Consider the following 19,879-nt stretch of genomic DNA (forward strand, 5'->3'; position numbering starts at 1 on the left):
GCGGCATCGCCGCCAATCAGTCAAAAACTCAAAAAAATACTTTAAGCGCATTTTTATACTGACATTCCATATTCCACAGGAAAAAGTCATTGGGAAAATTTGTTAAAATATTATCAGAAATACAGAAGTGTTTTAATTGTTCTCTACCGGAAAGGGCTTCTTAGCTAACGAAAACTACCTTACAAGTGAATAAGTTATACGATCCAAAAGTAGAGGAGAATTCTGAGACCTCGATAGTAGTAATTCGGCATGATCACTCGCCTATTGAGAAGGAAAGAAAGAAGAGTTATCAAGTTCACGTTCTTCTGTGAGATTGTTTTGAAACGAGGAAAACATAGGAAGAAAGTTCAAATTGGTAAATTCAAAAACAGCTCTATCTAAATTCCATATTCTATCAGGATAGAAAAAATCATTGAGAAAGTTTGTATAATTTGAGTCTGAAAAGGAGAGATTTTACAATTGTGCTTTGTCGGAACGGACTGCTCAGCTAAGAAGCGCCGCAGGCGCTGTGAAACTGACATGGAATGACTCCCGACTGGCTCCACAAAATTTACGAATTTATTGGCTTATTTGATAGATTCTACAGAAAAAATGACAAATCTAATAGCTTTTCCGGTGACTGGACCTAATTTTCGAGATTTTCAGATTTTTAGAAAATCAGTTTTTTTTCAAAATTTTTTTTTCATCATTTTTTTTCTCAATGTTCTCCCATCTGGCGAAAAAAACAAAAACAAGTAAAAAATAAAGAATTTCATAGACTTTTTGATAGGCTATGAAAATTTTTTTGGTCATGTTCCTACTTTGACCAGACCCCCGAAAACTGAGAGTCAAAAAAAAAATTTTTTTCTGTGAAGGCGTTGGACTGTTTTAAAAAGCTTTAAAAAATAGAAAAACTCATGCAAACAAATTTTTCAAAAAAAAATTTGGGGGTAATCGCGAAGAAAAAAGAAATAAATTTTGTTGAAAATTTCGGTTTTTCAAGATTTTGATGGGTATAGGAAATATGCGATTTCTTCTGTTTAAGCTTTGAAAACGTTGGTATATTTAAAGAAATTATTAACCACAAACTTTTAAAACCTGTATCAAGAAGTTTGAATGTTTTCTGATCAGTTTCCAATTCGTAGCAGAGGCTCAAAAAATGCATTCTTTTGAGGTGGTGAAAATTTCAGAAGCTTACAACGTGCTTTAAACGTTAGATAAACGACTGTTGTTTTGAAAACTTGCTTAAAATGAAAGATTCAACAAATTCGGACACTTTAAACAAAAATTTTAATTTTAATTTTTTTTTGAAAATTTCATAAGGGGGGACCACATGAAATTTTCATGAAAAATGAAAATTTTAAATTTTTGTTTAAAGTGTCCGAATTTGTTGAATCTTTCATTTTAAGCATGTTTTCAAAACAACAGTCGTTAATCTGACGTTTAAAGCACGTTGCAGGCTTTTGAAATTTTCACCACCTCAAAAGAATGCATTTTTTGAGCCTCTGCTACGAATTGGAAACTGATCAGAAAACATTCAAACTTCTTGATACAGGTTTTAAAAGTTTGTGGTCATTAATTTCATTAAATATATCAACGTTTTCAAAGCTTAAACAGAAGAAATGACATGTTTCCTTTAACCATCAAAATCTTGAAAAACCGAAATTTTCAACAAAATTTATTTCTTTTTTTTTCGCGATTACCCCCAAATTTTTTTTTGAAAAAATTGTTTGCATGAGTTCTTCTATTTTTTGAAGCTTTTTAAAACAGTCCAACGACTTCACAGAAAAAATTTTTTTTTTTGACTCTCAGTTTTCGGGGGTCTGGTCAAAGTAGGAACATGACCAAAAAAATTTCCATAGCCTATCGAAAAGTCTATGAAATTCTCTATTTTTTACTTGTTTTTGCTTTTTTCGCCAGATGGGAGAACATTGAGAAAAAAAATGATGAAAAAAAAATTTTGAAAAAAAACTGATTTTCTAAAAATCTGAAAATCTCGAAAATTAGGTCCAGTCACCGGAAAAGCTATTAGATTTGTCATTTTTTCTGTAGAATCTATCAAATAAGCCAATAAATTCGTAAATTTTGTGGAGCCAGTCGGGAGTCATTCCATGTGAGAAGGATGGTGTAGGGAAGGAGGTTTAGTCGCCGTTAGGCGACGTGAACCGACTGGTAACAATTAGAATTATCAAGTTTCACAGTCATTAAGGCTTTCGTTATGCAATGGAATGGAGACAAAACTCGAGTGACCTTTGTCTTTGAAGAATTTTATCTCAGCAGGTGATGTGATGATGCTTCCGCAAAGAAACGACAACATGGATTCGCAGCCAACAAAAGAATGTACATAAAGTGTGTGGATGGTCTCCAGCTCCCGGAAGTATTGATTTTTAACCACTACAAGGTAATTTTTAAATGATTTTTATTTGATTTTTTAAAAATTAGTGTGAAAAGTGTGTAAACATGTAAATTGTGAAAAATGTATCTCGTGAACCTCCTGTTTTACAAAAACCGCGTTTTAGGCAATAATAGTGAGCTAAACAGGCAAAACTTGAAGTTTTGAGCACTTTCGAATCAGTTTCTTATAGGAAGTCATAGGTTTCATGACTTGGTTTACGTTTTTGGTCTTTTAGTTCAGCTAGTAAACGATAATAAGAGGATTTCGTGTTACTTTACATTTCTAATAAAAACCAGCGTCAAAAAAAAAAAGTGACATAAATTTAGCAATTTTTCATCATTCTCTTGATTATTAAACAGATTTTCAAAAACTTTTCATTGTTTTGTAGAATCTAACACCTTCATTTTCATTTTTCAGTTCACCAGAGACAATTTCGGCGACGCGATTCTTGAAAAATTGATCGGAACCTGTGAATATAACCGAAGCGTCATTAGTGGTCCAGGAATAGACGAGACGAAGTATGAGAAGATGCATGTTGATTCAGTCGTTTTTTTGTGGGCTCGTGATGATCAGATAACTACGAAACTACTGAGAAAAAAGTTGAGAGAAATTGGGTCAATTGGATCAAGGAAATCGCAAATATGGTGAGAAAGTGGAAAACAAATTATTGACGGAGCTCAGGACAGGCTGACTTGATTTGATATTGAAGGGCCTCATAAAACTTCTGAAAGTGATATCTTCTATTCCATTTCAATTCCTTTCGATTTTCAGCTCAAAAACGGTGAGAAACTCACTGGAAATCTGCAAATCGAGAACTCCAGCTTATTCAATTCTGGGAATTTTCCATGCTCGAGAACCCGGCTACGTTCCCAGTCATTGGTCGTGAATGAGACATGATGAGATGACATTGAAAAATTGAGAACCTAATTAATAAAAGTTCTGTTCTAAATTTTCTTTGATTGCAGCAAAAGTCATCCGGTTGTAACTTAACGCCAGGAAGCCGAGGCCACAAAAGACTCAGTCGTTCAAAATGTTTATGAGTTTTTAAGCAATTTCATCAACACTTTTTTAAGATAGCATAAAAGCGTTTATATTTGCTTTCTTATCATGGTATCAATTGGGTCGTATTTCTCGTTTCTGTGATAGCGAATACAGTGTTGTCTAATTAGCTAAGCACCATTAATGTACACACATCACGTTATCTTTAATGGAGTCCATTTATTTACAATGGAAAGACGTAGCACTTTCTATTCACCATACTAATACATACATACATACTCGATAAAAACGTAAAATGTTCTTTGAGAGCACAGAAATCAGGAGAGATCAGAAGATGAACCGCCAAAGGCGGGGAGGCAGGCTGAGGAAAGGATAATTTGGAAATTGAGATAGTCTACAGGTCATTTATTGTATGTCTATAAATAAACATAATAACCAGTTTGAAAAAAATCAATTTCACAATACATATTAATGCAAATAGTCATATCTAAAAAGAAAATTAGAGATACAAGTAACAAAAAATGAAATACGTACTCGGCAAGTGTCGCCAAGTCTAGCACGAGTCTCTCACAAGTCTAGGCGCACATCTCCCACAAGTGTTACGTAAAATCAGGCCAAGACTGGTGGGAGGCTTGGTGAAAGCGCGGTCCAGGCTCTGGAGTAGCTTCTTATTGATTTTCTCCTGTTTTGCTTAAATATAACTCATTAGAACTCATAAATTTATTAGATAAATAAAACAAAAAACGAAGGACAATCATGTTAAAAACAAAGAAAAATTACATATTTCGAACGAGTCAGTTATTATTCCTTCGGATCTGATGTAGGTGAAGATGATGGGGATGATAACATAGGTGATGTAGACGTTGTCCAGAAATCCGATTGATTATGAGCTCTAAAATTCAAGAATAAAATTTCATACTTTCAAGAATAAGTTCTTACATTTATTAGCTTTCCATTGGCGGTGTTCTTGAAATTTCCCTCCGTTGTTTCCACATGATTCCTTGAGCAGAGTCGACAGCTTTCTCGGTTCTGTAAAAATACAATTATAAGTTTTTGGAACTACAAACTGTTATTAGCTCACCGAGAAATACTGCTACTTTTGCGAATCCGAGTTTTCGTTTTTTTGGAATTTGTCCTCTTCACTGAAAGTGATGTTCCGGTGTGAACCCATTGAGTTTCTCTGAAATTTCAAAGCATACAAGTATGAATACTTCCGAAACAACGTTCGGAATGATAAATGTAACAAGGGAAATACTGAAAACTCGTAAAAATGGGGTAAAACAGAAAAAAAAAAAACTTCTTTCTTCCCTCTTCCGACATCTTTTTTCGAAAATTTTACTTCCGCACAGCTCTGGTGGAAACGTTTCTTGTTTATGGGAGGCAGAAAAACTGTGAAAAATGATTGAGTCTCGAGGATTTCAGATTTTCAGCTGCAAGTACTGATAAAATTGACAAAAATGAATTTTCAAAGTAGCATTACTAATCAGTTCTTGTGATTTCATTTCCGCCAACAAAAAGAAGTGAGCCACTGCACACAACGTCACAATAAGAAAAAAACCTGGCTTGATCAGTTGGTGCTATAAAAACGCACAAATCCATTAAATAAACTACTTTCCTACCATATCTCGCGGATCTCTCACTGAGTATCATTTTTCAAAGACTACTCCTTTTTTTTTAGCTTTGTAGACTTTTAGACCAATAGTAAACAATTTGCAGTATTGAGGTGTACGTTGTGTGGATAATCGACTTTATATATACATTACTCTCAGTATCAAAAATCTTTTTGAGTGGATAATTCGTCAGGGCTTTTCAGTTTTATCAAAAACAAACACATCATTCGAAAACTTGTTTCTCAAATTTTCGTGATTTGATTTTTCAATAAATAATTGTTTTTGTTTCACAAGTCTTAAATTTTGAAATTATCTTTTTCTTGAATTCGCCACAATTATAGCCCTTCCCTATTTTTTCAATGTTGTATGTTTCTCTCTCTCTCTCTCTTCAAAAATGCATTGTTTTCTTTCTGTTTTAAAAAGGATTCAAAGTACGGGTTGAAAGAAAAAGAACTTTATATGAAATGTAGTGCATTCTTTCGGACAGAAAAGAAGAAAATTGACATTCTAACAGAATTTAATAAGGAGACACCAAAAACTGAAATGGTTGAAAAGAGAAGAGATACCAAGCAGAAGCATAATACTTTCTGACAAAAAAACATTATATCTTAAAAATAAGAACATTATATCTTAAAAATAAGAAAGATAGTTGACTAGAAAAAGCACCTCTGCTAAGGTCCAAAAAGAGAAAACTGAAAATTTATTGCATTCCTCGACCATTTTCGGACAGCTCAAAGAAGTGAGATTTTGGAAAAGAACAATTTTGAATGAACCAAATGTGTCCTCGCACCAGCCAACTCAAGACATAACAGCACTTACAAGTTGTCTTTGAACGTAGCCGGGTTTTAATGAGCTGAAAAAATAATAGGATGTGTATGGGGATTCAACAACCAACAATTAGAGCTAGAAAAAACCAAAAAAAATGATATCAAAAAAATTTTTGGCCTCAATTGAGATTGAACCCTTGACCCTCTCGGAACCGTTTAAAAATTTCATATTTTACCCAAAAGAATCTATATTCGACTTCTGAATCAGTAAACCATCAAACATCGGAACCACAAAAAATTTTCAAAAAATTTTCGAAAAAAAAATTTTTAATAAAAATTTCTTCAGAAAAAATTCTTCAAAAATTTTTTTACTTCTTCAAAAAAACAATAAAAAAAAATTTCGAAAAAAAGTTTCAAAAAAGATTTCTCCGCGAGGGATGCGCTGGCGCTGTTCCGCCGGCATTCATATACGCAATCGACTGTCGTCGTCAACGTGGCCGGCATAGCTCAACTGGTTAAGCGGCCGGCCACCGATGTTGGTCGAGGACGGTTGAGGGTTCGATTCCCCCCGGTGGCAAAAGATGCGGATCCACCCCCCGGATCGAGAGAGGAGAGGATATAGGCCGACCAGTCAAATGCAACGACCTGATGGCCCCGGGGCGCCGGATTTCCAAGATGGCCCCGGGGCGCCGGATTTCAAGGATGATCAACACCGAAGCCATATTACAGTGGATGGAGATCAACACCGAAGCCATATTACGATTGATAGGAGAATGGAGGAGTGTCACTTCAGTGGGAAAGGAAGAAAGGAAAAAAAGAAAGGAGGAAGGAAAAAAAGAATTAAAAAAGAAAGCAAAAAAAACCAAAAAAAAACAAAAAAAATTTTTAACCAAGCAGAACTTCAAAATAAGAAAAAATCAAAGCATTGCACAAAGTAAAATTTAATAGGGGCAGGGAAAAGTTACATTCATAACCAATCTGTAGTTATTCAGGATTTTTATCACAAGAAAAACGAAGGCATACTGTTATTCTTGTTGTTCACTCTGTGGGACAGACTTGTTCACTCTGTGGGACAATCATCTATACAACACCACACTCTCAAAATAGGTGATTTTCAACTGAAAACAGTCAAAATCGTTCGAATTGTTCCCAGCACTGTATTGTTTTCAGCTCCATTTTCCTTACATATTTTTTTCAACCGTCTAATAATGAGAAAATAAAATTATTTTATATATTAAACCAATTTTTTTCGGACTGGGGAATTATGTATTTCAATTTTTTTTGACTCATGCATGGATTGTCTTAGGTTTCAAATGATATACAGTAACATTTATTATATCGGAAGATCGTAAGATGAAACCGAAAATTAGATGCAATTGAACAAAAGATATGAGTGATAAGCATATGCGGATGCTATAGAGAGAAAATAGACTTTTGAGTTTGAGAACAACAACGGAACCTTAACCTGACAATTTATTAACTACATATGTGTGTGATGACTGAACCGAAGAACGCACGGCTTGAAGAGGAGGAGGAGGAGAGAGGGAATACAGTGAGACTAGAGATCGGATTGTACAAGGGAGGACAAACTCAGCTTCGAAGATTTCAATCAGTTTATCATGGTGCGTGTTTGTTCTGGAATGTTTTGATAATTTTATAGGTTTTGTCATCAGCGTAATCAGCTCACCAGAAATGATAAGTAGAGAAAGCCAGCCAACTGTTCCACAGTTTCTTCGTCGACTTCTTCCAACAAATAGAGGGCAAGTGAACCGTCATCCAAGAGAAAATCACGAACAAACTTTTTGAATCGTCTTTTGTCTCTAGCTGTTCTAAGATCCACCAAATAGCCCAGCAACTTTTTGATATGAGAGTGACGGAGCAATTTGAACACAGTTTGAATCATACAGCATGTTGCGCAGATGATAAGGACGACCAACCAGATCCTGAAAAAAATTTTAGAGTTTTGATTGAAAGGATAACACATTTTCTTTTCTTACCAGTATAAAACAACAATTTTCTCCAAAATAACATTGACAGGAAGAAGACAGAAAAAGTGCCAATCCTGATTTTTTTGGCTTTGCTGGTCCCAAACGCCAAGATCACAAAACACAACTCGAGGGAAAAATCCTGTAATCTGCCAGTCCAACTTCTTGATAAATAGAAAGTCAAAAAGATACATCCCGAAATTCCATCCGTAGCTGTGGCCAAATATAGCGTGCAGACAGATTAATTGGACGAGGATGTGGGCGATACATAGTGTTTTGTGAATAATATACAAAACAGTTCACCCAGGACGGGTGAATCCCCAGAACCAGAGAGACTGGCGTTGATGCATTGTGTAGTGAAAGAACTGTGCCAGATGAGACATTGATTCCAAACGGTCTGCAGGCATTGTTGCTTTCAGCTCCAGTATATGCTTCGTGAACTGATTGAGAGAAATTCCACGGATGTTTTGAAGGTCATTCCAAGCGTACGGTATGATCAAATTGATGCAAGCTACATAAAGAAGGTAGAAGGTGCTGAGAAAGTAATAGTCTATTCTCTCAGCTCCGTTTTCTGGCACTTCTCGTGGAGGATTGCTATTCGGTTTCCATTGGAAATACATGCCACTCTTGTAACAAAGTTTCTCCAGGCTTTCGGTCCATTCTTGTGGGACATCTTTATACGAATAACATTTTACAGATGATCCAATGAGTCTGAAATAATTCCATTAGATAATTTTTTAGCTTGGACACTACTTCACAATATCAATCACGAAAACTGCTGACAACAGCAGCATGCCGGTGATTACAGAAACCAAACTGTCAATCGGCTGTTGCACAACTGTGAGGTGTTGGAGAATCCGGAAATGAAAGTTTCGAAACGGCATCTGTAATAAAAATTGGATCGAACAAAAAGTAAAAAATGCAAAAAGAAAGCAAAAACTATTAATTGAAATACCACCGTTCTCAAAACTCCTTAATTCCTTGCTAAACTTTCTTTATTCCTCGGAAGAGTATGGGCTATGGAAACGTATTAAGTGTGGTATGTAGAATCAGGGTTGTTAAATCCCGGACCGGCCCGCCCGGGAAAAACTTGGTAATGATTGAATTATATTCATACACGCGGAAAAAAGTTCACTCAAATGAAAATACTGAAAAATGTGAAAGAAAACTGATCTCTTATGTTTTACAGAATGGTCGTTTCTAATCGGAAGTCAGAGGAGAGCAAAGAAAACTATTGAAACACTTAAGCTAAAGCAGCAGAGAGCATATCAGCTTTAAAGAGGGAAAAATATAAAAATGAGTAAAAAACAAGTAATAACTGGTTCGTTTCGTAAAAATGAAACTAGAATATCTGCGGACATGTCAACTCCGCTGGTCTCATAGTCAAATGCCTGTCCTCTACCAATACGACAAAAAACCAATGGTAAGCCATGTGTTCACAAGTACGAGATGGGCGGAGCTTATTTTTTGTTGAACACCGACTGGCTAAACATGGTCAGCAGATGTTTCTGGAGCTTTCTTTGAAGTCACGAAGTACCGGAGGCATATATTCATTCCTCGGGAGAATATGGGGCTTGGAAATGTAATGAGTGTGGTATGAAGAATGATATAAAGAAAACAAAAAGCCGAAGTCAGTTTACCACCTTACTTCTTGCTAGTGCTGGAGACAAAAGACGATTCGAAAAATTTGTTCTCTTAGATGACGGCTCACTTGGTCTCTACTTGTTGCAAGAAATCGACGAAAAATTTATGGAGCAGTTGACTGGCTATCTACATTTCATTTCTGGTAAGCTGGTTACGCTGATTACAAAAAAATAAAATTATCTAAAAACTTCAGAACGGAAATGATCAATGGCATACAGGGAAATTTTCGAAACTGAGTTTGTGCTTCCCTTCATAATCCGATCTTTCGTCACACTGTATTATCATACACCATCTTTAAGTATTGCGATCTCCGGTTCAGTCATAACAAGCACATAATTCATATAAGTTGTCAGATCGAGGTTCAGTTTCAATTCTCGTGCTCAGAAGTCTGTTTTATTTCTACATCACCCTCATCTGCTCATTTTTCTTCTCATCCTTCCAATTCTTGTTCCAATTCTTTATTGCCTTCAAAGTTCGCTTTCATATTTCGATCAATTATGTGTGTAAGTTATGTGATTTATTGAAATAAAATGTAAGTGTTTTGATTCAATGTTGCTATATTCTTATCCCAGTTGTTGACTCAATCAAATATCTCTGCCAACAATCATTTTCAAATCCATAATATTTTTCCTTTAGATGTCATTCCGTCGATTCTATATTTGCAAGTCCTGCAAAAACCAATCGATAGCTTCGCTACTATCTTCACCGGTGTCATTTTGACGATTGCATTCTTGGTTATGGAATTACTGAGGTTTCTTTGAAAACAAGTTACTTATTTCGGAATAAAAATTTTCATAATAATGGGAACTCCGCTTGAATGTTACGCTTCGAAAACCTCTGTTACGAGAATAGTTTCTACTTCCAATGGAATACCAGTCGTCTTTTGCCGCATAGATTGCCAGAAAATGAAGAACTACCAATCGAATATTATTTGGGGTGTTCATGGTACTTTTCGGTTGTATCTCTCATCTGTTTGCATTTCCATTTTTAAAACGACTCGCTCAATATTTGACGTTTTCATTTTAACAGACTTTATTCAAATTCCAGTGCTGAAACCAGCTAAAAAACATTAATCGTATTTCATAATGAGAATAATAAAAAGAGAAATGATGAGAAATGAAACAACATCATTATAAGGTGAGACAACAATAGGCAGAAGTACAAAACAAGGTTAGATTTGTTAAATCTTGTTTTCAAGAAGTAAAGAACAAAGAGAGAGTAGTGAGAAAAGTGGCATACCGAGAAAGTTGTCATAATACTGTAATAAAAAAGAGAATAGAACAATTGTTGAAATGTGATTAGGAAAACTGATAATTGATCATTTGAAAATTGTGGCAAAGAATAGAGAGGAGAAAAGGGAGCTAAGTCAAAATAAGACTATAGCAACAGAATTTGACCAGAAATATATCAGACCTTCACATTTTCTGTTCAAGTCGACGGACCGCTCTCACAATCCTCAATTTCTTCAGCCAGGCGATTGACACGTTTTCCTCTCGCGGGAAATGGTCCGTTGTCTTCGATTATCTGAAATGTTCCAGCTGGTTAAATATGCAAAATTGTGCAAAAAAGCTTATTAGAAAGTATATCTTAACCATCTCCGAAAAGTTTTACTCACCTTTTTCACAGATTTCAAGTGGTAGAGAATTTCCATTTTCGATTTCTTCGATTTTCCTTTGAGCAGTTTGAATGCCATCCTCAAATGGTCTCTTCCGGTGTTCTGTTCATCTGCTGTCTTGAATATTGTCAGTTGTGTGTAAGCCTCATTGAGTTCAGCCCAATACGCATTCAATCGAGCTCTTGTCCCGTGTTTCCGATCTGGAACTGTGGAGTGGTGCTGGCCGAGGATGATACTGTCCAAGTTGGAAATAATAAAATTGAGACACTTTTTTCTCTGAACATCTGTATAAAACTGGAAAAAAATTTACACATTCATGGTTCGGTGTTCTCGGAACTTCCCGATTTTGTAGTCATCAGTTGCGTATCTGATGTTCTTGTGCCGCTTTGTGTAGGTACCAACATTCCTTAAAAATGTAGCGGCTTTTTAGAAAACTGGTATTGACACTTGCCAGAAGTCCTGCTTAATTTGAGCTCTCACAAATGTATCTTCCACTTCCATGAAAGCTGCATCCTCTCCATTGAACTGATTGAGGAGTGTGGCCGCCGCATTGAAAATATTCGAATGAAAGTAAACGATTGCTGGCGAGTTCAGATCATCAAAAAATTGTTGAATTCGCTGGTGGAGGTTGACACCTTCATCGAATTTAAATCCAGAAATTTTTTCGAACGTGATCTTCGAGGCTTCCGTCAGGTCCAGACGGATCACAGTTTCGAGAAGCTCTTCGCTGAGCACTGTGTTGACGACAAAGAGCTGGTCGATTTTTTCGAATGGTCTGGAAAAAAAAACTACATGCATTTTGTTTTCATTCGAATGAACATAGATTTATTGTTTTTGCTTCAAAAAATGCTTACTCAATATCCTGGAACTCCTCGTTGTACTTTCTAACTCTTTTAAAATGTGTTGACGGGCACACGGTTCCAGTTCCTCCATATTTGTGGACTGTGACCTCCCGAGTGTCATTGAATCCCTAAAATAAGAGAATTATCTATTTGAACACTACGCTAGTTTACCTGGATTTTGATATCAATTTTGATATGTCCATAATCTGTTCCAGGTCTCATATGATTATTGATGACATCATTAAACTTTCGGCAGACTGATCTCAAAGAGAACAAGTTTCTCACAGTCGGCTTCACCGTTTCGCAACCATAGTACTGTTAGGAGATCCATTTTATTCTTCGCTTCAAAAAAATCCATGTGCAATGGGACCGAGTTGCAGGTTGGGGACGCCACATATTGGAAAATTTGGACAAGCAGCTCTGGTGGAAATTCGGCAAGACTCTGAAACGAAGAACAGTTATGTGGCAAAGAGTGGAAATCTAGAACGAAAAAGTGGAAATCTGAAACTAATAAGTGGAAATCTAGGACAATCGCCGGTTAGTCGAGGTAGCTGAGAAGCGAGGTTAGCCGGATTTATTTAAAATTGTCCAACGTTGACAGTATGTCATGGTAATTTTCATAGCCACACCCAGTAGATTTTTGATGAATCATACAGATTAAAAGTAGAGCTTCATTTTTGTTCACAGTTTTTTACTGGCATTTTCTAAAAATTTATATCTCGAAATGGTTATTTCTCTCTCAAATCGCCCCATTTCAGTAGAAATTTGTGCGATTTTTGAGCTCTCATCTTAAAATTAACACAACTGTCTAGGAAGTGCCCGTAGAAAACACTCGTCAACTACAATTAATATATAGAAATCTACTCAATGGGACTATCACCATTACCATGACACACTCTCTAAATTGGACATTTCAACTGAAAACTGCCTTTTTTTTCGATTTTTTCCAACCGAATTGGGTCGTTTATTTTTGAAACTGTTTTCATTTGTTTTTTATTTAAATGTTTTTGAAAAAACTTTGCGATGTGTAAAATTTCAGTTCAAATTTTTGGTTTTTATGTAGTTTTTCAAAAATCAAGATATTACTCAATAGGTTTAAAAATCTTTTTAATATCTACGTTTTGGATAGAATTAGGAGGTTTAATAAAATTTTTATTACCTTTCCTCCTTCATTCGAATGCATTCCGTCTATTTTCAACGATTTAGCTGCCCAATCCGGGACTTGTCCTGCTAATACCAGATCTAAGTTCCATCTTTGACTCATGTTTGCTCTGAAATCGAATTTATTTGTTTTTGAAGAATCAAGTTTGGTTTCTCTGGTTTGAAAAAATGGAAAACAAAAATTAAAAACGGTGGTTATTGATTCTGATTAACTAGTGCCCAAAAAAAAAACAAAAACACTCTTATTGTCTTGTATACATTACAAAGACGGAACATTTTACCGCACACACGTCAATAGAGCGCAGTAACATCCAACAGGAAAATATATGTTGACCAGCAGAGTGGACAACGGAGGCGAGAACACACAGACGAACAGGGGAGATGGGCAACTGCTATGACGGTAAACGAGATTTAGGAGAAATAGACGGGCAGGGATAGAACATGCTTATCAAAAACGTAATGACAAATAAACAAACAGAGGCGGTCGAAGAAAACATTTTGAAAGTTTGTGACAAGAGACCAAAACATTCTGTTCTTATACTAATGTAAAATTTTTGGAATCTGTTCTGACAAAAGGAAATTTTCGGAAATTCAATCTTTTTTCAAATTATAACTTCTTTATACCAGATGTCTATGTGGCAGAATTTGAGAACGGAAATATAGATCTGGAGTCAAAAAACCGTTTTTTTTTAATTATTTGGTCAGCACTGTAGCTCGGATATTCTTTTTTCTTTTTCACTAGCCGCTGGACAAGATCGAGAATCTATTAGTGCCTGTCCAGGGCACTGTTTCCTTGTCTTCCCTCCCTACAGGTCGTCCCACACACTGCCACGGCTCGTCTTCTTACCCCATCCAAGAAAATCATTTGTCTGCACTCTCTCACTGTCTATCTCTCAACCTCCTAATGCATAAAACATGATGCCCTTCATTCAAAAAGCGTCATTTCGCGCCTCGCTCGATTGTTTTTTTAATTTCTTTTATTGATGGTGTGTTGCGTTTTCGAACAGAAACTATTTTTCGAATTTTAGGTGAAAATGAACATAGAGGACGCACTGGAGCAACAAAACGAGTGAGTTTTTTTGTTAAAAATGAAAAAAAAGTGTTAATTGGCATAGAAATTGAGCTTGAGCACAGGTGTTCCATAAAACTCTATCTTATGATTGTCTTATGAATTTCAAAATTCAACTTTCTAGAATATTTTATGTCAAAAACTCAGTTTTCACTAAATTTCTTTCAAAATATCACTAAACCAGCCTATTTATCATTAAACCAGACACAGCCAAATTCACAAACAGAGACCGTCCGTCTTTTATATACTGTACTGGCCATAAATACTGCGACACATAGAGTTCTCAGTTAAAAATGATCAACTTTGTGAGTGTGACACGGCATCCCTGATAGTCTCACAGTATTGAATATTTATGGATTGTATAGATCACAAATAGAGCTTCATTTTGTAGTTGACACTTTTTCGTGTACGCTCACATCGTAAGAACTTATCAATCGTCAAAGCAGTTTCTCGCAATTGTTGAGATTTCAATGATGTTTACTTTTACTGCATGTAACTTCTTTGAAGGCGCATGTACAAAAATGTAGTCAACTACAAAAATAAAGCTCTAATTGTAATCTATCTATTTGGCATACAATCAATATTGTGAGATTATCAAGGAGGCTGTCCCACTTTTACAAATTTGACCATTTTCAACTAAAAACTGCCAATGAACTTAGAAAAAAAAATTTTGTTAACGGTAATAAAAATGTCCAACTTATTCTAGTCAATTAAAAATTTATTGCAATTTCAGTCGTTGACCATAACTTTTAAAAAAAGTGCCTAAGTTTTGCAAGGTTAACAATTATAGAAAAACATTGAACCGAAAACTAGGAAATATAATTGCTCTTTAGGATCGTCTCACAAAATCTTGCTATACAGCTCGTCAATTTGGAAGCATCACTCCTATTCAATCGCGTGGAAGCTCCAAAAATTATTGATAATATTGTGGATTTAGCACAAAGTGAGTTGACCTTAATTATTCAAGAACGCAAAACGTGAAATTTCAGAAATTCCTAATCAGCAAGCATACCAAGAATCAGCCAAATTGTTTGCAGAAAACATGAAATATGCGAGCGTTTTCAGAAAGCGAGAGAGTTGTCGAAAAGTCAGTTTTTCAAATTCTCACGAATAGTCAAAAAACTGAAGGATTTTCAGATTTCCAAACTGAATTTGACAACGAAAGTCATTATAATCCAGCAATTTCTTGCTACTGGACTGACGACATTTCCCATGGAGTTGTGTCTCTCAAAAAGGAGTCGGACAGGAACTGTCGCTCAAGGAATTTGGAGTTTCCAAAAACCACGTAAAATTAATAACAAATTGTTTTATACACAGATTTATTTGTGTTTCAGGAACACACATGGCTATGGCGTTCGGGTTAAACAAGAATGGACGTCTGGGAATAGGATCTGAGGAAGAGTGGGTGGATGTTTTGACTCCAGTGGAACTGTCTGACTCCAGTGGACCTGTAGAGGTATGGTATAAAAGAAAAAATGATCGGGATGTAGGCTGACCATAAAATAGTTGATCAATTTCATTTGAAAACGGCCAAAGTCCATTACCTTTTGACTGAATGTCTTCGTTAAGCCACATAATTTCCAGATTAACCAAGTCTTCATAGGACCAAACCATACTATCATTCAATCAAAGAATGGTAATCTCTACGGTTGCGGAATCAAATCCAATTTTTTGAGTAAAACTTCGAACTCGGAGAAAATTGCTACGACTCCAATTGACATCAGGTCCATTTGTAAATGTTTGGTATAATCTTTTTCCCTTATTTTCACTTCAAAAACTCATTGTTATAGGATGATCAGGAGATCACTCTCGGAGAAACATATACCAAATTCGAGAAGTATGATAAAAACACATCACTAATTGTTGGAACGGACCCATTTGTGTATTCGGAGCATAACTGGTCAGGTGGCACCAACCTCACTTTTGTGAACAGAAGACCGAAAACGAAGGAATATCAAGAAATTGAAGTGGAAACTTATGAAAAGCAGAAAAGAAAGGTAAAGATTGTTAGACAAGCCAACTCAAATATAGTTAAATTTCTAGATCAAAGTTCGTAACGATTGTCTCTGGGTTGACAGAGACGGAAGAAAACCTGACATTGCGTTTATTGTCAATGGATCTCGCGTGCATTACAAAAAGTTGATGAACAACTTCAAAATAAGTTCTGCAGGAGAGGCGTTTGCTCTCATCGATCACAATGTACATAAAGGACGATTCGTGATTATGCCAAGAAAAGCAAGAAATGATGGTTGGAGAAATAATGGAAGAGGTGAATGGGCTGATGAAAGCGATGAAGTTCTCTTATGTATTATGGAAGAAATAGCTCTTCCTTATGCATTCGATGGACTTGCAGTTTCGGATGATGGACAATCGTTGATTGCATGGGTGAGTTCATTATTGATTTGCAGAGAATATAAACAACTTGTGAAGAACTGAAGTTCCGACAATTATTCTCAAAATAAATTTTGCGTGCTGAAACGCAAGCACTGCGGGGGGTCGTGGGTGAAGCTTAAAATGCAAGCGAGGGGGATAAAAATACAGCTAATTTTTTGAGAAACAACATCAAATTTCAAATTCAACTCATATTTGAATCGATATTTTCAATTGTTTATGCTGAATTTTTGCACTTTTTTATGTTAAACCAATTAAAACATGTACTTATCCGTTGCTCGTCAAAAAATCAGCTGGAATTTCATCCGCTTCGTTTGCAGTAAAACTCCGCCTATGATCACCTGCCGCACTTGGGTTTCAGCGTGTTTCTTTCGAAATGCCTTGTCGGAACATTATTTTTTTCAAAGTATAACCTCTCATGACCTTGAGAGGAATTATGTAAACAGATCTTTTCAGGCCAACTTCCAGTATTCTCCAGAGTCCTACTTCAAAAAATATCGAGCGTATGAACGTTGCACATGTCTCCACGTGCCAACGGAAGACACACGCTATGACGGAGAGGAGCTTGTCCGTTTATACAAACGGACAGTTGAGACTGACATCAAGAGAATGGGCGGTTTTCATCTGAATTCCGGTTAGTTACTTTTCTTCTTCACAACAAATCACGAACAATCGATTCAGGGCACCCGAAATACAAGTGTTTGCTTCGAGGACTACGTGCACTCATTCATTTTTTGAAAGTGGACGAAAGAACGGGAGTGTCTGAAGTTTTGCTGAAAACCTTTCCTAAAAACCAGCAACCAGGCGTAAATCCTCTCGAAGACGAATTCGAAACGGCTATTCAGGAAGCAAGTAAACTTCCAATACTGGTCACAAAGTCGGATATCAATTCGGAAGAAAGAGAGAAGGAAATGTAAGTTTTGAAGTATCTAGAGGTAATACAGGATAGCTCAAAAAAATCATTATTCACAGGAGACATGAGTGCAGGCTGCAATACCTCAAACTCCACCAAAAAGCCCAAACTCTTGTTGAAAATCTTGCAACAGTTCCATTCCATGATGACAGGACGCCTATTATTTTTGCCTGGTAGGTTTTTCTCAGAAATTTTAGAGTAACCTGATTAGTTTTGATTTCAATGTTTTCCATGAGCTTTCAGATCGTCATATAGATTTTCCTGAGTTGATTTTTTGCAAAAATACGAAAACAGTTATTTTTCAGTGTCGCGAAAATAATAAAATCGATTGCTCTCCACGACTTCGAACGTATTGATCCCAAGAAAGGATACATTCAACCAAGAAGCGGCCGGTTCAATAGTTATCATTGTGAAGAATCGTTAAAAATAAGAAAGAAGTCAGATGAGCCGGGGCTGAACTTGGAATTGATTCGGGTGAGAGTTCAGCGTATTTTAATTTTCGTTATCTTATTGTTCAGGTCGAAGCTGCTCCAATCATTGCGTCTAACAGTGTTGGGGACGACATGTGCTTCCATGACGTCTACCATATCTACACAACTGAATTTCATATTAGGTGTATTGATGCTTCTTTGTTGGAGCACGTTGGCGAATACCGGGTGCTCAATTTGAACCTGGTTGGTTACCACTTTTTATCTGCTTCTCTCTATATGTATATTCAATCTAATTCAGGCGTGTCTCAATGACCCAGATCATTATCGTTTCTTGGAACTGCTCGATTCATTTTTCTTGATTCGGGACGATATAATTCACCTGAAAACGTTTGACAGGTATTTAACACTACTATACTTTAGTTTTTCAAATATTTTCTGTTTTCAGAGTTCTTGGCGTGGAACAAGAAACTGGCTCACTTCCAGAAAATGAAAAATACTCCATCCGTACATTAAATGAGAACATTACACAAGTCCCAAAATATCTGTTTGAGCTCTATTCCGAATACGATTCGAGACGGAAAGAATATGTGATTGATCCTCACGCTCGCAATTTCTTCTCACTGAGTTTTACGGAGGACGCGTTGAAACTTTTGGTGAACTGTTTGATCGATGTGAGAGTGTTTTTCAGGGCGAACATGAAGTTGGTGAGTATTAAACACATAAAGACATCTGAGACCAAGCTCGCTATTTTCAGAAAATCGAAACGTTCGCTCTTGCCAAGTACCTTCTAATGCGTCATATTTGGGACGAACTTCGACTGATGATTATTTTATCTGGTAAGCTTTTCAAACTTGAACTTTTTCATGTTTTCTTTTGATTTTCAGCCGAGGAAAAAGATTTCGATTGCATCGGAGATTTACTCCAACACGATGAAGAACGAGACGCGTTAATTCCGCTCATAGCACGTTGGCGGCCAGAAATCATCATCTTCTGGAAGGAATTTCAATCAAACGTGCCTCTCTCAATTATCCATCTGTTGGTGTTTCAAAATAATCGTTTTCACTGAAACAAATTTCTATGTTTTTTAGAATTGCAGCCGAAATCGATAATACTCGATACAAAAGAATCCAGGAGGTTCCCAACAAGTATATGCCCATCGTTGCACTGTTAGATGAAAATGTCGACAATGAGATAATATCGGAAAGAGCTCTAACAAAATATTTATGCCACCCGGGAGATGATGAGACAGTCAAAAATGAGTGTAGAGTGAGTTTAGAGCCCTTGTTAACCAAAAAATTAAACATGTATTTTCAGAGAGCTGTTCAGAGCTGGAATTCATAGAATGATGTTCGGATGTTTGCTTATTCCTTTTCTCATTTTCACGATCTCTTTCAGTTTTTTTTCTGTTAAAATTGATCTTTGTTTTCTGTTGAAATGCGTTGAACTTATGAATTGTATTTTAGTACATGTTGGATAAAGTTGGACAAAATTGATTCTAGAATTTCACGGGAATAGCTTAAAAATGTTGTAAATGACAAGCATACAGATAAACCAAATGCCACGTCAAAGGCACGCCAGACTGTCAAAGTAAATTTCTGAAAAGCAGCAAAACAACAAATTTCACAGGCTCAGAAAACGCGTCAAAGGCGCACCACTCTTCGGAATGTATAGAATCACCGACATGCGTTCAATATATTGCGCTTGAAAACTCATTCACAAAAACATAAAAAACAAAACGCGCCAAAGGCGCCCCAATCTTGGGTTTGTCGAACGCTTACGCATTCAAATTGAGAAATTTGAAATCTTGATACCTTTTTTCAGACGGAAAATTGCATTTTAAATCCCTCAAAACTCTATTTTCCTTTTTTTCTGCTCAAAAACCACGAAAGCATCATTTTGTCTCGCGCGCCTTATCCGCTTTTCCTTGAAATCTTATTTTTATCTTTTCCCAACCGTTTTAAGTCATTTTCACCCAATGCTTAACAATTTTCAGACGAAAAATTGCATTTTTCGTTCTTCAAAACTGCATTTTCCACCTTTCCCTCTCAAAAAATCATAAAAACCGCAAAAAATGACTC

The 19,879-nt window shown here is 36.2% G+C and overlaps 4 protein-coding genes across 4 annotated transcripts; 2 read left to right on the forward strand and 2 right to left on the reverse strand.

Annotated features, from left to right (window-relative positions):
- Window positions 1-2,317: 2,317 nt before the first annotated feature.
- On the forward strand, window positions 2,318-3,260 carry GCK72_022069 (uncharacterized protein; the record flags this gene model as incomplete). The annotated part of the gene is made up of 3 exons (XM_053734635.1): window positions 2,318-2,380; window positions 2,792-3,018; window positions 3,146-3,260. The coding sequence occupies 3 exons, from the start codon at window positions 2,318-2,320 to the stop codon at window positions 3,258-3,260; spliced, it is 405 nt and encodes a 134-aa protein (XP_053578201.1).
- Window positions 3,261-7,367: 4,107 nt separating this feature from the next.
- Window positions 7,368-8,619, reverse strand: GCK72_022070 (uncharacterized protein; the record flags this gene model as incomplete). Its single annotated transcript, XM_053734636.1, has 4 exons — window positions 7,368-7,385; window positions 7,438-7,693; window positions 8,039-8,446; window positions 8,489-8,619. The coding sequence occupies 4 exons, from the start codon at window positions 8,617-8,619 to the stop codon at window positions 7,368-7,370; spliced, it is 813 nt and encodes a 270-aa protein (XP_053578202.1).
- Window positions 8,620-10,807: 2,188 nt separating this feature from the next.
- GCK72_022071 (uncharacterized protein) lies at window positions 10,808-13,100 on the reverse strand (the record flags this gene model as incomplete). Its single annotated transcript, XM_053734637.1, has 7 exons — window positions 10,808-10,903; window positions 10,995-11,229; window positions 11,305-11,400; window positions 11,446-11,769; window positions 11,849-11,964; window positions 12,084-12,278; window positions 12,996-13,100. 7 exons carry the CDS (start codon window positions 13,098-13,100, stop codon window positions 10,808-10,810), a joined length of 1,167 nt encoding a protein of 388 aa, XP_053578203.1.
- A 931-nt stretch (window positions 13,101-14,031) lies between these two features.
- GCK72_022072 (uncharacterized protein) lies at window positions 14,032-19,142 on the forward strand (the record flags this gene model as incomplete). The annotated part of the gene is made up of 19 exons (XM_053734638.1): window positions 14,032-14,066; window positions 14,900-15,009; window positions 15,056-15,153; window positions 15,204-15,351; window positions 15,401-15,522; window positions 15,651-15,809; window positions 15,857-16,063; window positions 16,110-16,451; window positions 16,914-17,091; window positions 17,139-17,370; window positions 17,430-17,543; window positions 17,676-17,844; window positions 17,889-18,044; window positions 18,100-18,197; window positions 18,247-18,505; window positions 18,556-18,637; window positions 18,686-18,836; window positions 18,890-19,067; window positions 19,116-19,142. 19 exons carry the CDS (start codon window positions 14,032-14,034, stop codon window positions 19,140-19,142), a joined length of 2,865 nt encoding a protein of 954 aa, XP_053578204.1.
- Between the last annotated feature and the right edge of the window lie 737 nt (window positions 19,143-19,879).

This window comes from Caenorhabditis remanei, chromosome X (genome assembly GCF_010183535.1).
Source record: "Caenorhabditis remanei strain PX506 chromosome X, whole genome shotgun sequence".
Lineage (NCBI taxonomy): Eukaryota > Metazoa > Nematoda > Chromadorea > Rhabditida > Rhabditidae > Caenorhabditis > Caenorhabditis remanei.